Below are 23458 nucleotides of genomic sequence, written 5' to 3'. Positions count from 1 at the left end.
GGGTTTGGAACAACATGAGGGTGAGTTATTAAGAACATAATTTTGCTATTTGGGTGAACTAACCCTTTAAATAAACGGTCAAGAAGAATATCCATGGCATTTATTTTTTGCATGGGGAATGCATTTAAAAAAATAGAATGGTGGGAAAGAGGCGGTTGCTTTTGGTTTTCAGTTTCAGTTCATTTGCTCCGTCTCTCTGTGTATCCAACAGAGAAATAATAGGCATAACATGTCTGCCTACCAGAGATGTATGACTGACAGCACTGCGGGAGGTCATTTTCAATTGCACAGAATTCAAGGGATTTGTTCTTGCATTTCAGACAACATCAAACTCCAAAGGGTTTTAGCAAATGTCAGCACTAATGAGCGTTCTGCACTTTTCTCACAGCAAGAAAACCAGAGGTGATTACCTGTGATGAAGCCAGCAGGTGTGGGGGCCAAACTGTGGAACTGCTGGTCATGTTTGGCTCTCTCGTCCACAGATATTACCCATGTATCTGACCCTCCTACAGAGAGAGAGAGAGAGAGAGAGATAGAGAAGATATCAGACAGCAGAATAACGCTTAAATGTGTCTAACCTGCTAACATTTTTATCAAAGGACAGAACACATCTACTGGTAAATCAACTCTTACAGACGTTTGACTGCATAAAAACATCACTGAGAAATGACTGAATTCAATATTAAATTCAAAGCAATCACAGACTAAATGTTAACTTGTATGAGGAACATATATTTACTCATGTGAACAACATCGTAATTATATTACACTTATAATGCACTAGGTTATTCCTCTTATTATGGATAATTATCAATTATTTTCTATCTGTTGTTAAAGTTTTAATTGTTAAACTTATATTGCAAAATGCAAAGCAACTTTTAAATCCGACTGTATATAAATATACAGATTAAATGGAAAACAGAAAATAAGCTTGCAAACGGCTGAATAAAAAAAAAAAGTGACAGCAGTTGTGTGAGGGCATTTATCTTCTATCCATTGATCCTTTTAGACATTCACTGACTCACTTGAATTCATTCTCTCTGCCTCTCTCGCTCTCAAACACACAGTACTCCATACACATCCACTCAGCCTCCATCACACAAACACACACACGTCAGTCAGTCAGTGAAAGAATCAACTCACCTCCGAAGGGCATGGGAAACTGAGCCATGGTTCAGTCCGTCAGCTGCCGTCCAGCCACAAACTCCTGCAAACCAACACAAAGAAACCATGAGCTTTCATTCGTACACTCGAACACTCACTCAACCTCTGACAAAACAACATAACTGACTTGTTCATCATCCTGAAACACAAGATCACTCTTGTCAGGGACAAAGAGGAAGAGACATTTGAGTGAATCACTTCTGACCTTCAGAAAACTTCCTGTGAGAGGAAGGACAAAACAGAGTCCCTGCAAATAAGACTCCCACTTTCTCACTTAAACACACACACAAAACTGACTTGAGTAAGAGATAGGGATTTTGACTAATTATTCACCTGCTGAGAACTCATCTTGATGTTTTTCTTACTTAGCTTTAGCCTTAATATTTTATACAGCAAAGCTTTAGAGTTGGCCTTCATTGGAAATTGCGATCACCTTTTTCTTCTCTATTGTGACGTTTATCTGAGAAACGGTTTCTTGATTGAGAAAAAAAATGTATGGCAGGACTTGACTTTGTCAATTGGGAATTGTTTGGAGCATTGTAATTTGCTAATTGCTGTGATCTCATGTGATTGACAGGTTATTGGAGGAGAGGGATTATTGCTCAGACCTTCGAGAAGGGAAGTCACTGCAAAAGTGAGAGGAATTAATGTTTTTGTTAAAAGATTATGAGGCCACATTAATTTAAAAACAATGAGCGTGACGGCACAGATAAATAATTTAAAAATTTTTTATGGTATTTTGTTTTGGTGTTTTGTAAATGCATGCTTTAGATGTTATTGTGAACAATTTATCCAAACGCTTAAACCTGATTCTCCAGAATGAACTGCATGGTAAACGTTTTCAGAAAACTGTGTAACCCACGCAGCCCACCAGCTAGTATATGTCTACGTCCCTAAACTGAGTTTGTTGTGGTCCTTTACAGTAAGCCTGAAAGTAACCTCAGTAACACACTTGGACACTGAAGGCCTCAGTCTGGGACTAGTTATCTCCCAGCTGTGTAAACGCCCTGCGAGAATTCTCTCTCTCTCTCACACTCACACACACACACACACACACACACACACACACACACACACACACACACACACACACACAAACTCCAGCAGAGACACCCGGGGCACCTTGGCCAAAGCATTTTAATCACTGCCAGAATTTTCCATCTCTCGCTCTCTGTATTTCCCCCACTCTTCCTCCACCCCTTTCTTCCTTTCCGTTCCTGGATAATGGAATTCATTGCTCTGTCTCTGCATGGTCCGATCACAACACAAACTGAAAGATTTTTTACAAATAAAACTCAAATAAACTTGCTAATCCAGTCACTGGGAAAATATGTTGTAGTTATACTGTATGTAGTACAAAAAATGTTTTTTCATGGAATATTTCAGTGTTTTCTTTATAAATGATTTATCTGTGCTATCATTATTATTTAAAACATGTCTTTGTATTCTTTACATAAAAAGAACATCCCTTTTTCTTCTGTGACTCTGATGACGTGTGTACCATGAGATCACAGCAAAATTGGTAAATGACAATGATTTAAAAATCCAACCAACGAACAACAAAACCATTCCATCCTAAATTGTTTTCACTAAGATATGTCACAATAGGGAAGGAAAAGACAATTACACATTTCATTTAGCAAGGCTAGAAATGAAAATATGATATTAAAGGTGTGAGAGGATACTGGTAGTACAGCAATTGAATTATGGAAAAATAGCAGATTACAACATATTGGAAAAAAAAGATGATGAAAACAGATATGATTTTAATGTCTGTTCTTCTGAAGGTCTGGCAGAGAGCAGTGCAGAAACTGAAGGTGTGAGGAAATCATGATGTTTCACACTCACGTTGCATCACTCTGACCACCCGATCACAATGCCCCGTCTGCAGACTCACAAAAATGCTTCGTTTTGCACTTGATACATCTGACATCAGAATGAGAAGCAGTTTCATGATCAACAGAACTTTTAGAGTTGGCACTAAAATACACTAATATACAAAATATTTTTACTTTAAATTATAAAAAAGTAAAAATATGAATGCTATTATAAATGTTATACTAAAACTAAAATAATGGGAAAAACACTCACGATAACATGTAGAAAGAAATAACGCATCTTAAGTACACAGAGCGATTAATTGCCACTTGTAACGATTACGTAATAGTGGAATCCATAATTGTAATTGCAATTCGAAATTTGATTAATTGTGCAACCTTAATCTTAAGCATCATAAGCTATGTCATTTGTGGAGCAATTTCTATACCGTGCAAACTTTCCTTGTTTTACTGTGAACATACTATTTGCAGAAATCCATTATGTCTGAATAGCACTGGCCCCAGGGTGTGTTTTTACTGTCTGAGGTCTAATCTGAAGCAGTGGGGTATTTCTCAAGATGGAGGACTAAGCCCTTCACAGAGAGCTTGACTCAATACTGAAAATATCCAGTTCCCCGATTACTCACACGCTCTCTCTCACTGGTAGAGCACAGTGTCAAACACTGCAACGCTAGTGACACTGTCACACAGAAGAACCGGCCCTCGTCACAGCCCTGCTAATGACCATATGTGTGTGTGTGTGTGTGTCTTGAGCATCTGACCTACTTTTTCCTGTCACCCTTCTTCTGATTCTAATCAAGCTTTTCCTAGGGACAATACTCTCGAACACAGCCGTTCTGAATGAAAGACCAGGAAAGGGAAATGTTCTGCAGAACACACTAGAAACACAAATAAACAAACGCTTTCAGAAGATCTGCACGTCTTAGACTAGGGTTGTGCCGATAGACGATAGAATCGTGTATCGACGATAGTCAGATATCGACATAAGCTGATTTCTCTGTCGATAGTCAAGACGATACTAGACTCACTCTCTTATTAATGTATTAGATTATAATAGCTAATAATAACTATTATTATTTTTATTAGGCGGCCTATTATAATTCGGCTATCAAACTGCCCAGCTATTTCACTTCAGCACCGCATCTCAAAAACACACACACGCGCGCGCACGTACGCAAAAGAGGATTAGACTGATCACGCAACTTATAACACATACTATGTAGTGCTGCCTTGTTATTATTTTCATGCACACCTCACTATAATGTGATGCATGCAAAATACATAGCTTTGGCCGTTACAAAGTCTCCATCCATAAACAGACGTACATTGTCTGCAGATAGAAGGTATTTAATTGCACTTTAACAAGTAATCTGAATGGCCTGAATATGTGCAATATTTTAAACGAGCCCTCACTAACTGAGTTTAATGTCACAGTTATGTTAGAATGCATCTCAGTTTTGTTTCTGTGGCAGTGCGTTGGTCTCATCATCCGGAGTGATGTATGACTGATGCATCCGTTCAATTCAACTTTTCTCCAAATATATCAACTTACCGGTTTTGAATACTTTATATTTAACGTGTTCGTTTATGTCCAATATGAGTGTTAAACTGTTGGACTTTAAATGAAATTTTCTATTGATTTTCCCTGTTGAATGATTTTGCAGAACATTTAGACTGATGACTTCTGTGCGCAGATGCGTCAGATTTGTCACCGGATGCGCAATATGACAATATATGAACTAGCTGTTTTAAATTCATTATTTTTATATTTAATGTTAGTTTATCAGTAGGTTTTAAAGTCTATTTTTTTTATTATTGGTGATTCCATAGGCTCTCTCGCGCACCTGTGCGGTTTAAAACACCAAATAGTTATGCTATGACAGGAACAAATAGTCTCTCTCTTTCTCCACCCATGCACGATCATATCGTGTATCGTTGATCTCACGCGCTGACGATATGACGATCTGAAAAATGACCATATCGCCCAACACTATCTTAGACGACCTGAGCTTTACTCTTATTCATGAGCACCCTGCCTCACTGATCCAGGTCCCACTGAAGCAAGACAGAGGTGATGTCATACAACAGGAATGCTGACACTAGGTAAGACTTTTTTTTCATACTCTTTGATTAATTACACTTCTGCAGTATTAGTACACAAATCTTTCAGTATTAGTGTAAGAGAGTGAATTCCAAAGGGAGTATAGAAAAAAACCTTTGAGCATAAAACAAAACCCCTGTATTTTCTGAATCAGTGATCCGCCAATTTTTTTAATATATTTTTTTCAGCTAAATTTTTTTTTCAGAAGGCCACTATCACTTCTCCAATGACACGTTTTGTCTGAGTCAGCATTTCTTTCAGACATATGAAAGCACTGCGAACACACCTAATGTGATGCTAGAGCAGAAATGTCAAATTTGAGGCAGGTCATTGCTGAGGAACTTCCACAAACTGATTTAACTTATTCTGGAATCACAACTGGTTTAACTTATCTCCTGAAAAGAATCAATACCAGGACATCTATGACTTTTTTGAAGGCTCCGGTTCCTCAATGTAAGTTTTTATTGCCTGACAGACCAAATGTGTTTGAACACCAAGACAACTTTCAGTGGAAATGTAGCAGTTTATATCTATATCTAGACCAGGGGTGTGAGCCACAACTTATTTAATTGTTAAAATGGAAATTTTGGTACTGACTCTTTTAACTTGTCTGTTTTCTTCTATGTCAAAATGATAGCCTATCTCACCTTGCTTCACACCGAGAAAACAAATGCCTGCAAGCTCTGAGGTGAAGTGATTTTGTCTTCTGCTCCAGATATACACTTTAAAAAATTACATTATTTTTAAAATGTACCATTAACATGGCAGTAATTTGTAACATATTCTCTATACACTTCAGTGCTAGTGTAAAATGTCATAAAAATATAAGGCAAAACATAAACATGTAAATGACAATTTTGACAAGATGCAGCAGAATTTACTCACACATCCCTAATCTAGGGAATAGTTGGAAATATTATTAATTAATAAAACAAACATGTTTTTGAATGATATCAATACTTATGATAAATATCTGGAGTGTGTTGATACATTTTCCTCAAGATTACTCTACTCGCTGAACCAAATGAAGACACTATGAAAAAAAAAAACATGTACAAACACAGACACACTCAAACACATCCAGCTGTGGATTCATTAGTCAGGTGCCATGAGAGCCAAGGGTCAAACTAGAGAGTGTGCGTATTAACAGTGTTAACATCACACTTAAACTCCTGTCTGCATTCCTTTCAAAAAAGCTTGGGGTTCTACGTGAACAACTCAGCCAAACGCACCCACACACGTTTGCATTCCTCACAAAGGCACAACAGTCTTTCCTGGACCACGTTTGGCTGCGACTGCAGAACATAAGCAGAGAGTAAACAGTGTATTTGAACTTCTACCCACAGGTCACTTTCAATGCACAAGCAGTCATTTGAGCCTGAACGGTGGCAGAATTAATACAATTTCGACCCCCTTAACATCAATACCTGATACGGTACCAGAAATAACAGCAATTTAAGAAGAGCAGCATACTGCAAAGAGTCGTACACTGCAAAGAGTCGTACAGCGTTCCAATGATATTCAGAGATGCTTACGGTTCCACTGACCCCCCCCAACTGTTCCATTCACCACTCAACAAAACAGACATTCTGCAGGCCACCCAAATGTAATGCAGTCCAGACACATGCAGAGCAATGAATCTAGCTTAAAATGAAATGTAACCCTGAGCTTTCATCATCACTGATCTTTTAAAACATGCTGAAGCTGTTTCACATTGCTAGGGTAGTAAAGATTCAGTATCACAACCTGCTTGCCTAAACAGACACAAAAACTCAGTCCAAAATCAGATTTCGACTCATTTGTTCGGTTCCATCTTGAAGCATTTAAGAAAGGTCATAAACACGGAAGCAGAAGAGCTTTCTCTGCAGCTGAGGTAGCTGTAACAGTGAGAGCAGACAGTACATCTTCAATGGATTTTACCGGTTTTGTCGGAGCAGAATCTGAGCCTGGAACAGAATGAATCACCCATTAGACTAAATATAATATAATATAAAAGCTTCCAGAAGAGAGCATGTATCGTTATACTTCTGTCCAATATTAGAAGGTTATAGTCACTAGTCTGTGCAAAAATGCCACACATAGCCAGATTAAAGATTCATGGCTAATCAATACAGTGTAGATAAAATGCAAAATAATACTTAACTTTAATAACTAATCAGCAAAAATATTGATAGAAAACGGTGTTTACAACAATAACAAATTATGAACTAAAATTAGGGCTGGACAATATATCGAACGATATAATCATGTGCATTTCGTCAGTAAAGCCGGTTCCATGATAAGTGGTAAATCCCCATCACTTGCTTTCAAATGGAGCGGCAGTTATACAGAAACATAATTCACTGACAAGCTACGCTTTATCAAGGTCATTATCGAAGGCGTTGGCTAGCCTCTAATAGGGTCTCAATATTGTTAAATGAACACATGTAGGCCTATATGTAACTGAAGCAGTGCAAAACAAGTACAGAAAGTGCATTGTCAACTTTTTTGTGCATGCAATTCACAATTTAAACTATGCAACTGGGATAAGTATTTTATTAAAAAAAATAAAATACAAGTTCTTTAGCTAAGAACACAAGTCTGTCAACTGTGGTTTTAAGAGAAGCTCTGTGGCATGAAACTATTCTCCTACTGACACTAAAAACCCTCTTAGATGGGGAGCTAGTTGCTGAAGCACGTAGCTATTTCTTACATATAAAAATATATATAAATGAATACCAAAGACTTTTGCACTCTCTCTCTCTATTATGAAAACTGGTAAATATAACAGTGAAATTCCCTAATAGTAATTCCAAATGGCCATAGTCTATGTTTCTCTATTCAAACATCAGCGGTCGAGTAAGTGCATTTATTCAGTGATCACAATCGCAAACAATAATGACAGAACACTGACCGGCTGAACGACGCTTTCATTAAATCACTAAACTCCAGCTTATTAGTGTTTTAAGATCATCCCATCCGCTATGAAGAGTAAGCACGTGCGCATGGTTGCCAGATTCCTTAAAATAAGCAAACACCGGGCAGAAAATGTATCCTTGTAACAGCGAAGCTCTGATTCGGGGATTTAAGCTCTTGTTATCTGGCAACCTCTCTGATTCGGCATGTTCTTTTGAGAAAGTATGCTTGAATTTGTAATGTTCAATATTTCCGATATTTTTAAATTTTACATCGTCGTCAGAATTAAGATATTATCACTAATATTCGATATATCGGCCAGCCCTAGCCTCTAAGTAAAAGCGAACGCCTACGTGCCTGTATTGAACATGATTACGCATCACTCCAGTAAAGTTCCTGTAAGCCAATTTGACATGAGAGTTTACACAAAACTTTTCAGTTTCCTTCTAATTCAAAGTAATTCCACACCTTGCTCGTCTTTCGTGCGGTCATTTTTGAGTCCGCTATAACTGACCGAGGTAAAAATGTAGTTTCCGCCCAGAAACGCTTTAAAATTAATCTATTATAATTTACTAGACCCGCACATCCCCAATTATTTCACCTTAATTGTGCATTTCAAAAATCATCGTCCCTGATCTCCATGCACGTAGGCCTATACACAAGTTATAAACTCAAAGTTTAAATCCGGCAGCAAAGCAAATACACTTAAATACCCCCATTGACAATTTGTTTAGCAAAAAGCAGACAGGAATGACTGAAATTATTCAGGCCTACTGAAGCAGACCACTGGGCTGAGAGACTGAGGGTCCCTCGCTCTTCCTGTTAACCTAATTATCTAGACAAAAAGCTGCTTCTGAGCCAACGATCGTACAAAGAGAAACAAATTTCAAAGTGAGCAGCAAAAGGGCAGCGCGCATATCAGCGATGAACAAAAAAAAGAGCAGACCCACACACACACATAGCTGGCCTATCATCCATCCTGCTGAGACCGCACGGTGCACAGTGGATTGCAGATCTCTTTTATCTCACACCCCAGACTAAATCTTTGCTGTACACCCATGGGGGATGGGGAATAGAAAATGGTGAATCTATGGATGAAAGAGAGAAAATGGCCAGATAAACTTGAGGTTGCCAAAAAACTGTCTCTAATGACTCATGAACTGAGCAGCCTAACAATAAGCTCCTCTTGAGCCTGCACTTAAAACAGAGGCTTTCAAATGCTCCATTATCCTCATCTAAACCAGGCTGAGAGCGCCACAACATTTACATGAATATCACTTTCAGATTAAAGGCCATTTTCTGATTAAATTTTCATCCGAAAAATACATTTACATGCTCAACAGCCATTGGAAAAATCCTAAATAAATGTAATTAAGAACAAACTGAAGGAGCAAGCAAACTGCACTTTTCCATTTATACACATGCCAATGTGGAAGACCGGAAACAAGCTTTCGCTGTGTTTCAAAGGTCAAGTCTAGTGAAAGAATTCATATCACATGAATAAGTGTGACTAAAAGAAGATCGATATGTCAAAGTGTGATCATCCGTTCATACTCTGTAGGGCTGGAAATAATGAAGGCGCTCTTTACATTTTATGCTGAATTCCAGGCATTTTAAAACGGCAATCTCATCAACCCCTTAATTCTTACTCATCTGCAAGTTAGGTAAAATAACAGTAAATATTTGTAAAACTACTAGTAAAATAAAATATCACTCACTATCTGATATTACTCAGATTTACTGTGGTTTAACTACAGGCAAATATAAATTGACTGGATTCATTGATGGTGGGTTTTCTGAAGGTTGCCATAAAATGACTTCTAGGTTTCTAGAAACCGGAGTATCTGTTTAATTAATTAGTGTGTTTATACTTTTAAAATCACAATATGACCAACTTATGATTAATGTTTCAATAATATTGTACATTTAACCAGTAAATTACAGAAACACATCTTCAATAATCAGGTTAATGATGATATTTAGATCAATTTGCGCTCATTCAGATGCCTACATCTTGGAATATGTTTGTAGATCCTAGCAACTTGAGATCTTGTATCATTTATTGTGAAATCACATTTTAAGAGTATTTCTCAGGACGGCTGCCAAAGCAGGTTGTAACGTTACACTTTAGTCTTGTGATCAAGGAGTGCCTTTATAAACCAGGACCTAACCTGGTTTACAACCAGACTGACCCGGACCAAATGGCTCCAGCTGCATTGGTCATAAGATCTTGTAAACCCCCGACCCCCAAATCAGACAGTGTTTATATGATAGTGGCTTTAAGACAAAGCACCCTGAACCTTTTAATCACCTTCCTTCAGACATAATCACGGGATAATAACCACTGCTTCTGCAGGCCAGCATGAACACACGTGTACTGACTGGGCTGGAAAAGTAACAGTAAAAAACTAAAATATGTAGAGATGAGACCTTCAGCCATGTGTGGAGATATTGCATTAGTCTGCAATAACATCACACAGTTGGCTAACTCACTGTTACTACACCCTACACACATTACCTCAGCCCTCTCGAGGTCCAGAGAGTCCTCTAGATCGGTGAGTTTTACCTCAGAAATGCAGTTTTTACCCTGCTGTCAGTTAATAATAATACAGCAGCAACCGTTAGCCGTGTGCTAACTAACGTTACTCCAGTAAATCAGAGCTGAGCTTTAGCTGCAATCTCTGCGTGGAAGGAGAGCTTACAGAGGCCTCATTTCATGAATAAACGACTAGAGGAGGGTATTATTACAGTTACCGAGCCGAAAGGACCGTTGAAGTGACCGCTGCGTTGCGCTAAACAGCATAACGTTACTGGTAACGTAAATTCGCAAGCAGCGCGCGCCCTGAAATGCAGCGGCCGCAGTCACTGTCAAAAGGACAATCGGCCCGAGACACACAACCCCTCTTACCTCATCATTCAGTTTCCATTATATCTCCTGAACTGTGTGAGGGAAGACGCTAGAGGAGCATGGAATGACAGGAGGAGGACGCTTCTGTCCGTTTTTTTTTACGTGCGAGATCAATTCCAGGCTTAATTCGTTGCTCCTTCTGGCTCCTCGTTTCTTTCCTTGCAGCTTCGCTTGTAGTGAAGTCAAAAGGGGGAAAATGTAACGTGCCCACGTCACTCAGGCATCCGTGTCTGCGCGTTCACTGCAGACAGGGGGCGCAATGCGGCCCAAACAAAGACTATGAAAACAGGGCCCAAACCAATAGAAAGTCCGTAGTGTACTAATATTCAATGTGCTGACTACTATTTAGACTGTTTGTAGATTTAGATGCGTCTACATTAATGGAATGGAAAAAATAATAAAAAAACCACCATAGATATAAAGTAGGAAGCATATTTTCAGTAGTTTTATTTGTAATATTCATACGGTTGTTAAAGTAAGTTACTCTTAAGTGTCTCTTAATCAGCACACTCTGCTCTTAAAAGCAGTTAATTCTCGGCTAATTACGAAGCAGTCCGTGTTTCACTGTGAGAGTCGACTGGAGAATGGCCTTGACATATTCAAACAGATTAATTTTAAAATCCCCCTATTATGAGTGATGAAAGGTTCATATTTTGGTTTTGGGTGTCCCCAACTACAGGTTGACATGCATGCAAGGTCAAATAAACACCTTATAATATTCATTTATTTTTTACCTTTATTTTTGCTCAACTACTTAATTCGCTCAAAGATTCATTTTCCCAAACCCCTCCTTTGCATTACGGTAATCTGCGGTGATTGGTTCAATTGGGATTGGTCTCATTTCCATTGCCTGTAATGCGTTATAAAGCAGCTTTTTTGAGCGCAGTGATGCTTTTTGTTCAGCATTACCGGGCTAACCGCTATTTAAGCCACTCCAAAAGAAAGTGGGCGGACAAGATGCTAATATTTCATGTTGACGTCAACATGAAACGACTTGGGATCACTGATCTGGGATTCGTTTAAAAACGACTCTTTAAATGATTCAGAGTCGACTCTTTCTTTTGAGAGACAATAACTTTATATAGTGTGCACTCAGATTTAAAACTTTGCAGAATGTTTTCATTCACGTGGAGCTGTGTTACACACTACATGAAAGGTAATAATAATAATAAAAATCCATGATAGGAGCACTTTATAATAATGATTCGTTTACGATTCAGAAAACTGAGCCCATCGACTTCTCAGGACGTTACTGCTGCTGTTTTTTACAATTCATTATTTGTTGATTTTAAAATTAACTGATATTATTTCGTTTACTTCGGACTCTATATATTCACTGTCAGGCCCGGCGCCACGAGGGGGCAAAAGGGGGCAATGCCCCCTCAGATCTGACTTGTGCCCCCCCTGTTTCATTTTTGTATTCATGGTTAAAAATAAATGGTCAACCTTTTGAGTTAAATAATAATTTAACCTTATCCCCATGGGATTTAGAATGTTCAGTGTTGTGATTCGTGACATTACTGCCAGATTCAAACGTCTTTCGCGTTGGTTGGCGCTGAGCCAGAGACGGACGAGCTCAGCGCTGTCATATATCACAACTATGCAGTGTTTTCAACCTCATAATGTTTATTTTAGATTTCATATATTTAAATAGGCTACACATAAGCACTGGTAAAACAATAGGCTACATTTGGAGTCTGTGAAAGCAGCAAAAACAATATATTCAAATATAATTTGACGACGTGTGTTTTTCATATCAGATAAAACACAGTGGAAGAATGCTAACTATAAAGTTTACTCTATTGTTATAAAGATTTTTAAACGACCAAACACACTCACTTACACATATTTGAGAATCGGAATATAGGATAGTGGATGACATGGTAAGTAAGTTTGTGAATATTTCGAATAAAAAAGGAAAAACGAAATGAAGGATAGCCTACATCTGTTATACAGTGTTATTATTGTGGCTGCGGTGTCACGTGACAAATATGACGCGTTGCCATGGAAACATTAAGGGGGAACGTTCTAAAATAACTGTCGCCTTGAAAAATTTTACTCTTGGGAGTCAGTTAGAATATTTTAAACTTAAGTGTAAAAGGGTTAATTATTCATAATAAATGAAGCTGGCTTATCTTTTGTGGACTGTGTGATTTCCTGATGTGGGTATTAAGTCACATATGGAAAATACAGTTGTTTAAATTTAAAACAAGGGGCGTGGTTTTATCCAACCCCGCGCCATTCGGTTTCTGTCGAGCAAATATATGAACTTGTGATATTATCAGCAATTAAAAAAAAATAAAAAAAATAAAAAAAATCAGCAATTAAGTTTCAGCTAAAATGTGAATTATCATTAATATTCAAAAATGGACATAAGAAAGTATATGCAGCGTATTTCAGACCACAAAAAGGACACTGAAAGTGTGATTGAGAGTACAGCTGATGAACATGACAGCCATCAAAGCATTTTGATGGTGTAATAAAGTTAAGCCCCCTTAACAATTTCACATGCCCCCTCAGTCATTTCATCCTGCAGCCGGGCCTGTTCACTGTGGACGTATATTTAGTGGAAATAAATAAGTGGTTATCTAACCTAATCCCTCACATCGGATTGTGCTGTGAGATGATCTCGCTTCCCTTCTATGCGTTTCTATTTCTACTCCACCTACGTCACACAGGAGGAGGAGTCACGTGCAGGAAATGAACGAAACACTACCGCAGTCGTCTCTGTGTTGTTAGATTCTAAAATACTCCTGCATGCAAAAATATTAAATATCATAACATAAGAACATATTAAAACACCGATCTTGATGCTTTAAACAGATAATCGCGATAGGGATATTGCTCAGTTGGTATGCAATCGTATTCTGCATGATTTGGATCTTATATTATTTATCTTGCACAGTTCAAGTGCAAATTTCACACACAAAATGTGATGAATTTCTTTAGAGAGTGTTCTGTTATTGCATATTATTATAATAGTATTAATACAGTATTCAGTTCAGCTTGTTGCTGTTGCCTGTGTTAATCTTTCATCTGATTACAGAACAGCTAGAATTGCTATGAAGGGACTTTACTGCAAACCAGGAGACCAGGGTGTTGTAAAGTTTGTCTCACAGGAGACGGTGAGAGTACATGATAATGCTTTTGCATATTCTGTTGCATGCATTTACATATCCACAGTTTCCTGGAGAAATTTGTAGTAAGCCATTCGTACTAATTGCATGATGTCTGTTGTTTTCTTTCACAGAATGTACCCACTAACATTGGCAACCATCAGGTCAAAGTTCAAGTGAAAAGCTGTGCACTAAGTCCAGTTGATTTTAAGGTAATTTAACAGTCAACAAGATCTTGAACAACATCTGGGGATTTGATGTGAATGACCTGAAGAAAAGCAACTAGATATATATTAGCAAATCTCAAAGCATGTGTCTCATATGGAAATTTTTTAGGCAAAGAACACCCTCATTTCACTTTTATTCTGAATATTTGCATTCATGATCTGTTTTTCAGCTGTATGAGGACCTCAAGCTTGAGAAAGAACTTGTCCCAGTCGGAAGGGAGATTGCTGGGGTTGTTCTTCAAGGTTTACATAATTTCTTGTATATTTGACACCATTAGCATTTACCATCTAATCAAATAAATAATAAGTGTAAATAATAATAACTAAATAAGTTTCCTTGAGCTCTGGAAAGCCTCTATAAATAAAACTTATTATTATTATTATTAATCAAATAAATTTGACTGAGAAATCTGATGTGATCATTTTCCAGTTGGACCCAAAGTGACCTTTTTCCAGCCAGATGATGAGGTTGTTGGTAAGAACTTTATGAGACGGTCATTTTTATCAGAGTCTGCTTTATATGTGTATAATCAAATAAACATTTGCATGTCTTCTCAGGGATTCTTCCTCTGGAGGCTGAGCAGTCTGGCCTTTGTTCTGTTGTGGTTACGGATGAATATAATTTAGGTATTGCACACATTATAATATTCTAGACATTAGTCCTACCTAGTTCCTTAAAGATGCACTACCTTTTGTATTTCCCATATGCTTCTGTTTTAATAACAGTTCAGAAGCCTGAGAAAGTGAGCTGGTTTGAAGCTGCAGCAGTAATTAAAGACGGTCTCAGGGCTTACACTGCTCTCCACACACTGGCTCGGATGGCTGTGGGTCAGACTGTACTGGTGCTGGATGGGGCAGGTGTAGGTATCTGTGCAGAGGTCAAAAGGGCAACACCTTCTTGATGCTTGCCTCCTATTTGTATATACACTACTGTTCAGAATTTTTTTTTTTTTTTTGGAAAAAAGTTTTTTATGCTCACCAAGGCTGCATTATTTTTTTTATTTAAAATAATTATTACATTAATATTGTGGCTTTTATATTTTTGAAATATTATTACAGTTTAAAATAACTTTGGGATTTTAATATGCATTTAAAATGTCGTTTATTCCTGTGATGGCAAAGCAGAATTTTCACTCCAGTCTTCAGTGTCACATGATCCTTCAGAAATCATTCTAATGTGCTGATTTGCTGCTCAAGAAACATTTCTGATGATGATACGTTTTGAAAACAGTTGTGCAGCTTAATATTTTTGTGGAAACTGTGATGCTATTTTCAGAATGGAAAGACAGTAACATAATATTTGCTGTCACTTTTATAGGTCACTGTCACACGTTTTTGAAGATAGACTTGAATGTGCATGATACAAACCTAAATTTTTATAATTCATGACTGAAAACATTTTGTAACATGATATTGATGTACCATTTACATGGTAATGCAATGTCTGATTTTAAAATGGGTTTTAAATGATGAATTTTGAGGCAACAAAGTCTTTTTTTTTTTTTAAACAAAGGTCAAAACTCCTGTTATAATTTAGATTTTTGAGGGTGAACTCTTGTCATAAATTAATCTATTAATTTTCCTACATCATTTTTAACAAAACAAAAAAAAACATTGGTAAAATATATATTTGGGAGTCTTAGTCCTTTCCAACGATATATAGTTTGTCAAGATTAGATTAGATTTCCTTGTAATATAGTAAGGTAAACCTAGGCGTCCCGTATTCGGGACGGGGTGACAGTTAATGGGTTAATGCATCCTAGCTGTATAAAAGTATTTAATTCTTTTAAAAATAAAAACTGAGTGACTCCAAATGTTTGAAGAGTAGAATATATTTGTTGAATCTGGTCAGTTTTGTCATTCTGATATTTTGAAAATGCATTTTGTTGTTATTATTTAGTTATTTTCTCACATCAGAATCAACATGGTTTTTCTACGAGCATTATTTGGTTCCCTTCTTTTAATCTCAAATTATTATCATTAGCTTCTTGTTTTGTGTGCATGCAGCCCTTTGGAGTTCTGACCATTCAGCTCGCCCACTATCACGGTGTGAAGGTCCTGGCTACAGCTTTGTCTCCGGAGGACCAGAAGTTTTTGGAAGAGCTTCGTCCGAGTGTGGGTGAGTGCTGAAGTGAAGCATTGTGGAGAGGAATGACACTGAAGACATTTTCCTCATGAAGTGTCAGTTTAGGATAAAGTTCAATCTTGGTTTGACTAAGCCCTTGACTGGCAGTGTAGATTTATTAAACACTTTGCATGAGTTGTTCTGAAAATCCTTGATGAACTCCAAACAAACTGAAATGCCAAATGAAGCAACTCCCTTTTAATCTTCAGTTGTTATCTCTTGTAAAGTATTCCTCTCATATTTACGGTACGCAATGTGGACTTCTTTCCTGAGCTTATGAAAAGCTTCACACTGGTATCATTTTATGTACAAGTGGAACGTCTAAAATCCAAAGTAGAAATCGAAGTTTTGATTGTTGCCGAGGGCATTTTCTCATATTTCAAAGTTGTGTTGTAATGCTGGCAGTTCAAAGTTTTCAAAGTGCTCTGGAAATCAAAACCGATTTCATTTGTCTTTCTTTAAACTCACTCATATTGATTGCCAAACTTTTTCTGATAGTGCCTTTCTCATCTTTCCACTTCTCCCTTGAGCATCTTCTTGTGCTATTTCTTGCTTTGCTATTTGACTTTCTTTTTCATCTTGTTTCTTCCTTGTGCCTCTTGCACTTGCTAAAGGTGTGCAGGAATCACTTTTGGGTAAGTTATTTATGGCAGCAGTCTCTTCTAGAAGTATTCATTCAGGCTAACATATTCACATAAGCCTCTTTGAGAATAGTCATTCTGTATATTCACTCTCAGCTCGATAGGCTTAATCAATGTTGTTAGGATTTATTGTAAGCATTGTGTCTCTTCCTTCAGCTCGAGTGATCGGAGTGTGGGACTCAAAGGAGGATTTGGTCGACTCGTGTCTTGAAGAAACTGGAGGTCTTGGAGTGGACATCATCATTGATTCAGGAGGTTTACCATCACTTTACATGACATTTGTAACCATTTCAACAAAGACGTCTCCATATGTGCTTTTAATGATTTATATTAATACTGATCTTCTGTCCATTAAGCAATATCAATTTATTGTGTTGCAAAATGTTGTTGGTAATATTTTTAATGCTCTTGAACGAAGTCTCTTATGTTCATGGATGCTGCATTTATTTAATCAAACTACGGTAAAAACAGTAATATTGTGAAAATTTTTACATTTTGTTTTAATGTTTTAAAATGCCATTAATTCTTGTGATGGCAAAGCTGACATTTCAGCAGCCTTTATTCCATTCTTTACTATCACATGATGCTTTAGAAACTATTTAAATATGCTGAAGAAACTGCTTATTTATTAAATAAATATAGTTGCTTTGATATTTTTTGTGGAAACGTCATACAAATATGATACAACGAGAAGCACTCATTTGAAATTGAGTTTTTTTGTAACAATTGACATAAAAGCACAGACCTTTCCTTTACTTGCTGAAGAAATGTATTATTTTTATTTTTAAAAATTGTATTGACCCCAAATGTTCAAATGGCGTACATGTTCATTTTCAATCAGCGGTCTCTGATTTTTTTCAAACAGTGAGACTCTATGATGAGGAGCCAGAAACACAGAGGCAGTGCCCACATAAACATGACCTCTTGACCCTTCTTTCAGTTGGAGGTCATTGGGTCACCACAGAACAACACTTACAGGTTGGAACTATTCAAACAATCTCTTCTGTATACCTAAACATTCAGCATTTTCTTTTTTGTCCTCATTATATCAATCAAATATTGGCTAGCAGAATCGATCTTTACACATACATTTATTGACATCATTTTTATCCTCTTTTTTTCCAAGCTGGACCCTCCTGACAGCCACATTCTCTTCCTGAAAGCAGCATCTCTCTCGTTCCTTAATGACGAGGTGTGGACAACGTCCCGTGCCAAGCAGGGCAGATATCTTCGTATCTTTTACTTTAAACTACATTAGTCTTGAAGGAAACACTGCCTTCTGATTGGTCCGGTTGTATTACAAACAATTCAAGCTTCAGCTTTGTTCATCAGCTCAGACTGGTTTAATTTGTATTAATGTATTAAACAGATGATGTTTTTATCTAAAGTGTCTTATACAGAAGGCACATTTTGTTTTGTATGTTACTTGCCATGAAGGCAAGTCTCAACACAGACGCATCAAAATGACTCTGGCCTTATTCTTTACACAAAACACTGCTTTACTCCAGTGGAATGCAGAAAAGAGATCAGACTAGATGGTATCAGAGGCATTTTTTGTGAAAGTGCTATATGTTGCAATGAGGTCACTGGGTTCCTGAGTGTGCATATGGCTAGTCCATGACAGTTTGATGTATTTGAGACCTCAGGGTTTTCTCCCAGTGTCCTCAGGCTACTGGAACGACCTTGTCAACAACATAGGACACATGGTTTCCTGTTTGTAACTGGGTTATTTGCCTTTAGTCTGCTCTCTCTCTCTCAGATATCCTGAAAGATGTGATGGATAAACTCTGCACAGGGACTTTCAGGTGAGACTAAACAGACTGTGTGTAGGAGAGTCTGTACAAAAAGAGTAAGAATTACCCAAAAAACTGAACGTATGTGGGCCGTGTTTGTAATACAGATAAAGTGTGAAAGGCTGTTGAATTTGACTATCGTCTCTGCACAGGCCGCAATTGGAGGACCCTGTGCCTTTATATGAAGCTACGGTTTCCATGGAAATGGTACAGAGAAAGCAAACGAGGAAAAGAATAGCTGTCAAGCTTTGAAGAGGACTCAAAATGTGTTTTCTGTAATTCTGCAAATTGGGTTGTTGTTATAAAGCTCATGTTTTTGTCAGTTGAACTTTTAATGGATTGTTTGTTTTTAAAACCATGAAAATTCTTTAAATGGAAACCAGGTCATTCCAAAAAACAATTCCAAAAATCTCAAAGCAAATAGTATTTACATGATACAAATGTGTGTGTCTGTGTGTGTATATAAACTTGAAATTATTTACATAAAAACATTTTTTCTTGGGAACTTTGGCCTAGTTATGACATGCTGTTTATGTGATTTTCCCCTTGTCAAGCATTCCCAATGGATTATTAACAGAACCATCTGATCACAATTCTTTTGCTTATTAATATAGCCAGATCTGTATAAAAAAGACTGGATGATGCTGACCTAGAATTGGGCATCATTGTTCAGAGGTATACAGTTGATAGTCTCCTACCAGAAACACAGCATGTAGGTCATTAGCTTTCAATAGAAGATTTGTGTTTGTTAAGGTCTCATTGTCCTAAATGTCCCATCATCCTCCTGTCCACCATATGCCCCTAACTGTCAATCTAGGAGACAAACAATGATTGAAGCTTACAAATCCCATACTGTGGAGCATTATATAGGATATTTCACCTCTCTTCATTTATTCAGCCACAAGTCATTCCCAATCTGTATGGTGTTGTTTCAGGGAACACAAAAGGAGATGTTGCTAACAAGTTCACGCTGATCATTTCCATGCAGGGAAAACACGTTTTAATTTATATTTTAAGTTTTAGCTTGAGCTTTATTAATCAATGTGCTTTTGACAGTTTTAATTTATTTTCATTTTTAGTCATTTTAGAACTTCAATTCATTTTCTGTTTGTTGGCCATTGCAGCATTTCTAATAACAACAATAATAGAAAAGAGCAGCATGGACATTCTACAAAATGTCTCCTTTTGTGTTCCACAGAAGAAAAAGTCATAAGGGTGAGTAAATGACAGAATGTTCAGTTCTGAGTGAAATATTACTTGACGTATTTTTGACTCCCTGCAGTTTTGGAGGTGATTCGGTTCAGAGTTGGAGCATATCTGTTTGCTCTTTGCTTGTGTTTGAATCTTGGCAGTGACAGCATGAAGCTTCTGGTTTCCCAGTGTTTTCCGAATGCCCTACTGTTTCCACAGTGACTATTGTCCCCGGAGGTTTTGAAGAACCACTCGTGTGTGTTCCAGAATCCTCTGCTCCTCTTGTCTCAGGCTCTCCACCACACACAGTTGTTGAAGGAGAGGCAGGTTCGCACCCTGTTTGAGCTCTGATAGCTGTACAAATGAAAAGACTCAGACTGTAAGTGGTTTTTTATCTTTAATTAGACACAGGCAGCATTAAGAATGAATAGATTTAATTAGACTTACAGTCTCTAATGCCTTGACATTGTCATCGCTGAGGTTATTGCAAAGCTTTAGGGCAGAGTGAATGCACCACTCTTCTCTATCCCGGCTCACCGCTGCCCCCAATAGGACACTCTTCCAACAAGAACTGCAGACAACAAGTCAGTTTTAAACTGGCATAAAATTAACAATATGCAAGTAAAAGCAAAAATATTACATTGTATTTTGCATTTTCATCCAGTCAAATTCCAGGCATGCAAATAATGTGTTTGGGATGTGAACTTCTCACTATTGCTCAGGTTTCAAGGACAGCAGTCTCAGTGCAGTCATCAGTCGCCAGGAAGGGCCATCCATCCCAAACGTTAAGTTTCTGTTGAAGAGTGGAAGCATATGGAACATGATTTTTGTTGTGAATTTAAGTCAGTTTTAAAATGACCTCTTATCATGAACTGCAACATTACACATACAATTTTAAGGACAACAGCGTGCAATATTTGATATTACTTGCCTTAAAAAATCGTTGTCCCTTAAGTAAAGTAGTTTTTGTGTTAGCTGTTTGTCTTTTTCATCTAGACATAATTGTAGAGTTCCTACAATAACAACAAACAGCGGTCAATGCAGTTCAATAGTATTTAATATTTGCATGTAGAATATTTAAATATCTGTATGTATTTTCCTTACCTAAATCAACATATACTACACTGTGGGGGTTACCAGAGGCAACAAAGCCATATTCCAGAAGTAGTCTGTTATTATCATGAGGGCCGTAATTGATTAGTGCTTGCTGGAACTTCTTACATCCTTGAACACTTTTAACTTCATAACAGCGAGTTTGTTTGTTAAAGCCAGCTTCAACCTGCACAAGGAAAGTTTGTAAAGTTTGAAAGTTTTTTTGTCTTTATTTATAACTATACAATTTTATTTTTGTAAGAAAGTACACTACCACTCAAAAGTCTGTTTTTTTGTTTTTTGGAAAGAAAATAATACTTCTATTCAGCAAGGATGCATTAAATTGATCAAAAGTAACAGTAAATAAATTAAAAAAGCTGTTCTTTTAAACTTTACAATCATCCAAGAATGTATCATGATTTACACCAAAAATATTAAACATCACAACTTTTTCCAATATTGATAATAAGATTTTTTTTTTTTTGAACAGCAAATCTGCATATTGGAATGATTTCTGATGGATCATGTGACACTGAAGACTAGAGTAAAGATTATGAAAATTCAGCTTTGTATCACAGGAATAAATTAACTTTTAAATTATATTCAAATAAAAATCTGTTGTTTTCAATTGCAATAATATTTCACAATATCATTGATTTTTACTGTATTTTTTAACAAATAAATGCAATGTTGGTGAGCATAAGAGATTTCAGAAAACAAACATTATTCTACAGACCTTGAACTTTTGAACAGTAGTGTATTTTGTTAGGTGCTCTTACTTGTACATTAGGACAGTGGTTCAACAGGTCCAGGTATGGTGCAAGCGCATAGATATCCTTCTCCCTGGAGAGATATTCACTCTGATCATGCTCCATGTACACCGTACGTGTATTAATGCTACACCAAGCCCACCGCAGTGCATCCTGGGTAAACAGCTCCTCAGTGGGCTGGGTGAAGAGTGGCTGGAGGGAGCGGAAAAACATCAGTGAGGAACAGTAGAGTTCCTGAAACTGTTCTTTCTGCTCTGTGGCTTTCTTCTGGAGACTCCTTGGCAAAAGGTCAATGATGTCATCAGAGAAGTACACCGGGCATGTGTAGGTCTTCGGGAGGATATTAATGTAGGGACTCCACTCTGACGCATCTCCACGATGTCTCTCAGCAATCAGGAAACAACAAAGAGCAAGAAGAGGAGATACAGGAGGATGCCATCTACAAGTAAAAAGAGAGAAACCAAAAACTAATTAATTTTATTGGGGCACATAAGTCTGAAGTAACAAATTTAGGTAAATGGGTGCAGAGCCAGTGGTAGTTTTGTAGGCAAACATAAATGCCTTGAATTTTATGCGAGCAGCTATTGGAAGCCAGTGCAAACTGATAAACAGACGTGTGACGGGTATTCTTTTTGGCTCATTAAAAATTAATCTTGCTGCTGCATTCTGAATTAATTGTATGTATGTACGTAAGTAGAGAGAGACAGAGAGAGAGAGAGAGAGATATTGGTTTAGTTTTTAAATATAACGTAATACAATATAACAATCAGTCCAAATACCTTTTTATATAGTCACCCATGTAACTCTCGAGAACCGTCTCAGTTGTCAGTAAGCATTTCTCAGGCAGGGAAATCACACTGTTTTTGGCCTGCAAAGGTAACAAATAAACATATTTTCAATGTGCTTTCAGATTTTGGATTTACAGTATGCACATAAGCATATGCATGCATGCACGCGACATACATACATACATACATACATATATATATACATATATATGCCCACACAAGTTCATACAAATAATTACCTTGATAGTTTGATTTGTCATAAGCCCCCTTCCAGTATCTAAGGAGGAAAAATATAAGAGTTAGTAACTACTATGTGTGAAAAAGTATTATTCAAGCTCTCAACGATCTGCTTGCCTTGGAAGTCGACAGGGATGAGAGACTGTGAGGTGAATCCTTTCTCTTTTAGCCATCTCCTCAAAAGAACAAACTGGGCTTCGTGAGTCAGAGTCACTACAGAATTAAAACACAGATAAATTTGTTAACACAGATAAATTCATTTAAACTTCATAAACTATACTACAAAGTTACAGTGATCAGCATAGAAACTGAATAGCTACCGTTGTATACATCCGTGTGTTTTTTTCCGTCTTTTTTCCCTCGCTCTTCTCCCAGCGCGGCAGCCAGGTTTATTCATAGTAAAGTTTCCATATAAAGACGCTACCTAAAGCTTATATCGGGTGTAATGTCATTATATACCGCAGTTAGAAACAAAATACACATCCACATGGTCAAAAACACAGCCGGGTCACGTGCTTCATCCGTCGTTACGTCACTGTCTTCGAACCAATCGCAGTACGTACAGGATTTAC

General features: G+C 37.3%; 3 protein-coding genes across 8 annotated transcripts in view; 1 reads left to right on the top strand and 2 right to left on the bottom strand.

The window, feature by feature from the left end:
• The window catches only part of LOC113098221 (intersectin-1-like), a 42240-nt gene extending 31134 nt beyond the window's left edge, over positions 1–11106 (bottom strand). For 2 of the 4 annotated variants that reach the window (XM_026263219.1, XM_026263220.1), the window contains exons 1-2: positions 1144–1171; positions 411–506 (exon numbers count right to left, since the gene is read on the bottom strand). In XM_026263219.1, the coding sequence (XP_026119004.1) occupies positions 411–506; positions 1144–1171 (124 nt within the window). Of the gene's footprint in view, positions 1–410; positions 507–1143; positions 1208–10906 lie in introns of those variants that run through there. The other 2 variants (XM_026263222.1, XM_026263223.1) reach the window with 2 other exon arrangements.
• Positions 10511–19313, top strand: LOC113098222 (quinone oxidoreductase-like protein 1). 3 transcript variants are annotated; one of them, XM_026263225.1, is made up of 14 exons: positions 10511–10553; positions 13953–14031; positions 14157–14234; positions 14420–14492; positions 14680–14724; positions 14808–14876; positions 14976–15109; positions 16257–16368; positions 16989–17009; positions 17172–17270; positions 17881–17993; positions 18142–18247; positions 18775–18820; positions 18961–19313. In XM_026263225.1, the coding sequence occupies exons 2-14, from the start codon at positions 13969–13971 to the stop codon at positions 19058–19060; spliced, it is 1059 nt and encodes a 352-aa protein (XP_026119010.1). In that variant the 5' UTR covers positions 10511–10553; positions 13953–13968; the 3' UTR covers positions 19061–19313. The 3 variants fall into 3 exon arrangements, with proteins under 3 accessions (XP_026119010.1, XP_026119009.1, XP_026119011.1); XM_026263224.1 differs by lacking the exon at positions 10511–10553 and adding an exon at positions 13584–13758; XM_026263226.1 differs by lacking the exons at positions 10511–10553; positions 16989–17009 and adding an exon at positions 13584–13758.
• LOC113098225 (SET domain-containing protein 4-like) lies at positions 19169–23421 on the bottom strand. The gene is made up of 10 exons (XM_026263229.1): positions 23217–23421; positions 23004–23108; positions 22889–22926; positions 22641–22729; positions 21871–22300; positions 21104–21278; positions 20931–21012; positions 20712–20792; positions 20447–20570; positions 19169–20353 (listed from the first exon to the last, which is right to left on the bottom strand). Exons 1-10 carry the CDS (start codon positions 23281–23283, stop codon positions 20222–20224), a joined length of 1323 nt encoding a protein of 440 aa, XP_026119014.1. The 5' UTR covers positions 23284–23421; the 3' UTR covers positions 19169–20221.
• Between the last annotated feature and the right edge of the window lie 37 nt (positions 23422–23458).

Source organism: Carassius auratus, unplaced genomic scaffold (assembly GCF_003368295.1).
Source record: "Carassius auratus strain Wakin unplaced genomic scaffold, ASM336829v1 scaf_tig00216437, whole genome shotgun sequence".
Classification (NCBI taxonomy): domain Eukaryota; kingdom Metazoa; phylum Chordata; class Actinopteri; order Cypriniformes; family Cyprinidae; genus Carassius; species Carassius auratus.
The sequence above is the reverse complement of the archived record's forward strand: the minus strand, read 5'-3'. Positions and strand labels throughout refer to the sequence as shown.

What these genes read in the sequence shown, in the direction of transcription:
- LOC113098222 (XM_026263225.1), top strand. Translation starts at nt 13,969, where the DNA reads ATGAAGGGACTTTACTGCAAACCAGGAGACCAGGGTGTTGTAAAGTTT. An exon ending in TGCTGGGGTTGTTCTTCAAG is followed by an intron (nt 14,493 to 14,679) that starts GTTTACATAATT and finishes ATCATTTTCCAG; the next exon opens with TTGGACCCAAAGTGACCTTT. An exon ending in CATCATCATTGATTCAGGAG is followed by an intron (nt 17,271 to 17,880) that starts GTTTACCATCAC and finishes TTTTTCAAACAG; the next exon opens with TGAGACTCTATGATGAGGAG.
- LOC113098225 (XM_026263229.1), bottom strand. Translation starts at nt 23,283, where the DNA reads ATGAATAAACCTGGCTGCCGCGCTGGGAGAAGAGCGAGGGAAAAAAGA. An exon ending in TGACAAATCAAACTATCAAG is followed by an intron (nt 22,730 to 22,888) that starts GTAATTATTTGT and finishes TTACCTTTGCAG; the next exon opens with GCCAAAAACAGTGTGATTTC. An exon ending in TCCTTGAAACCTGAGCAATA is followed by an intron (nt 20,571 to 20,711) that starts GTGAGAAGTTCA and finishes TGTTGTCTGCAG; the next exon opens with TTCTTGTTGGAAGAGTGTCC.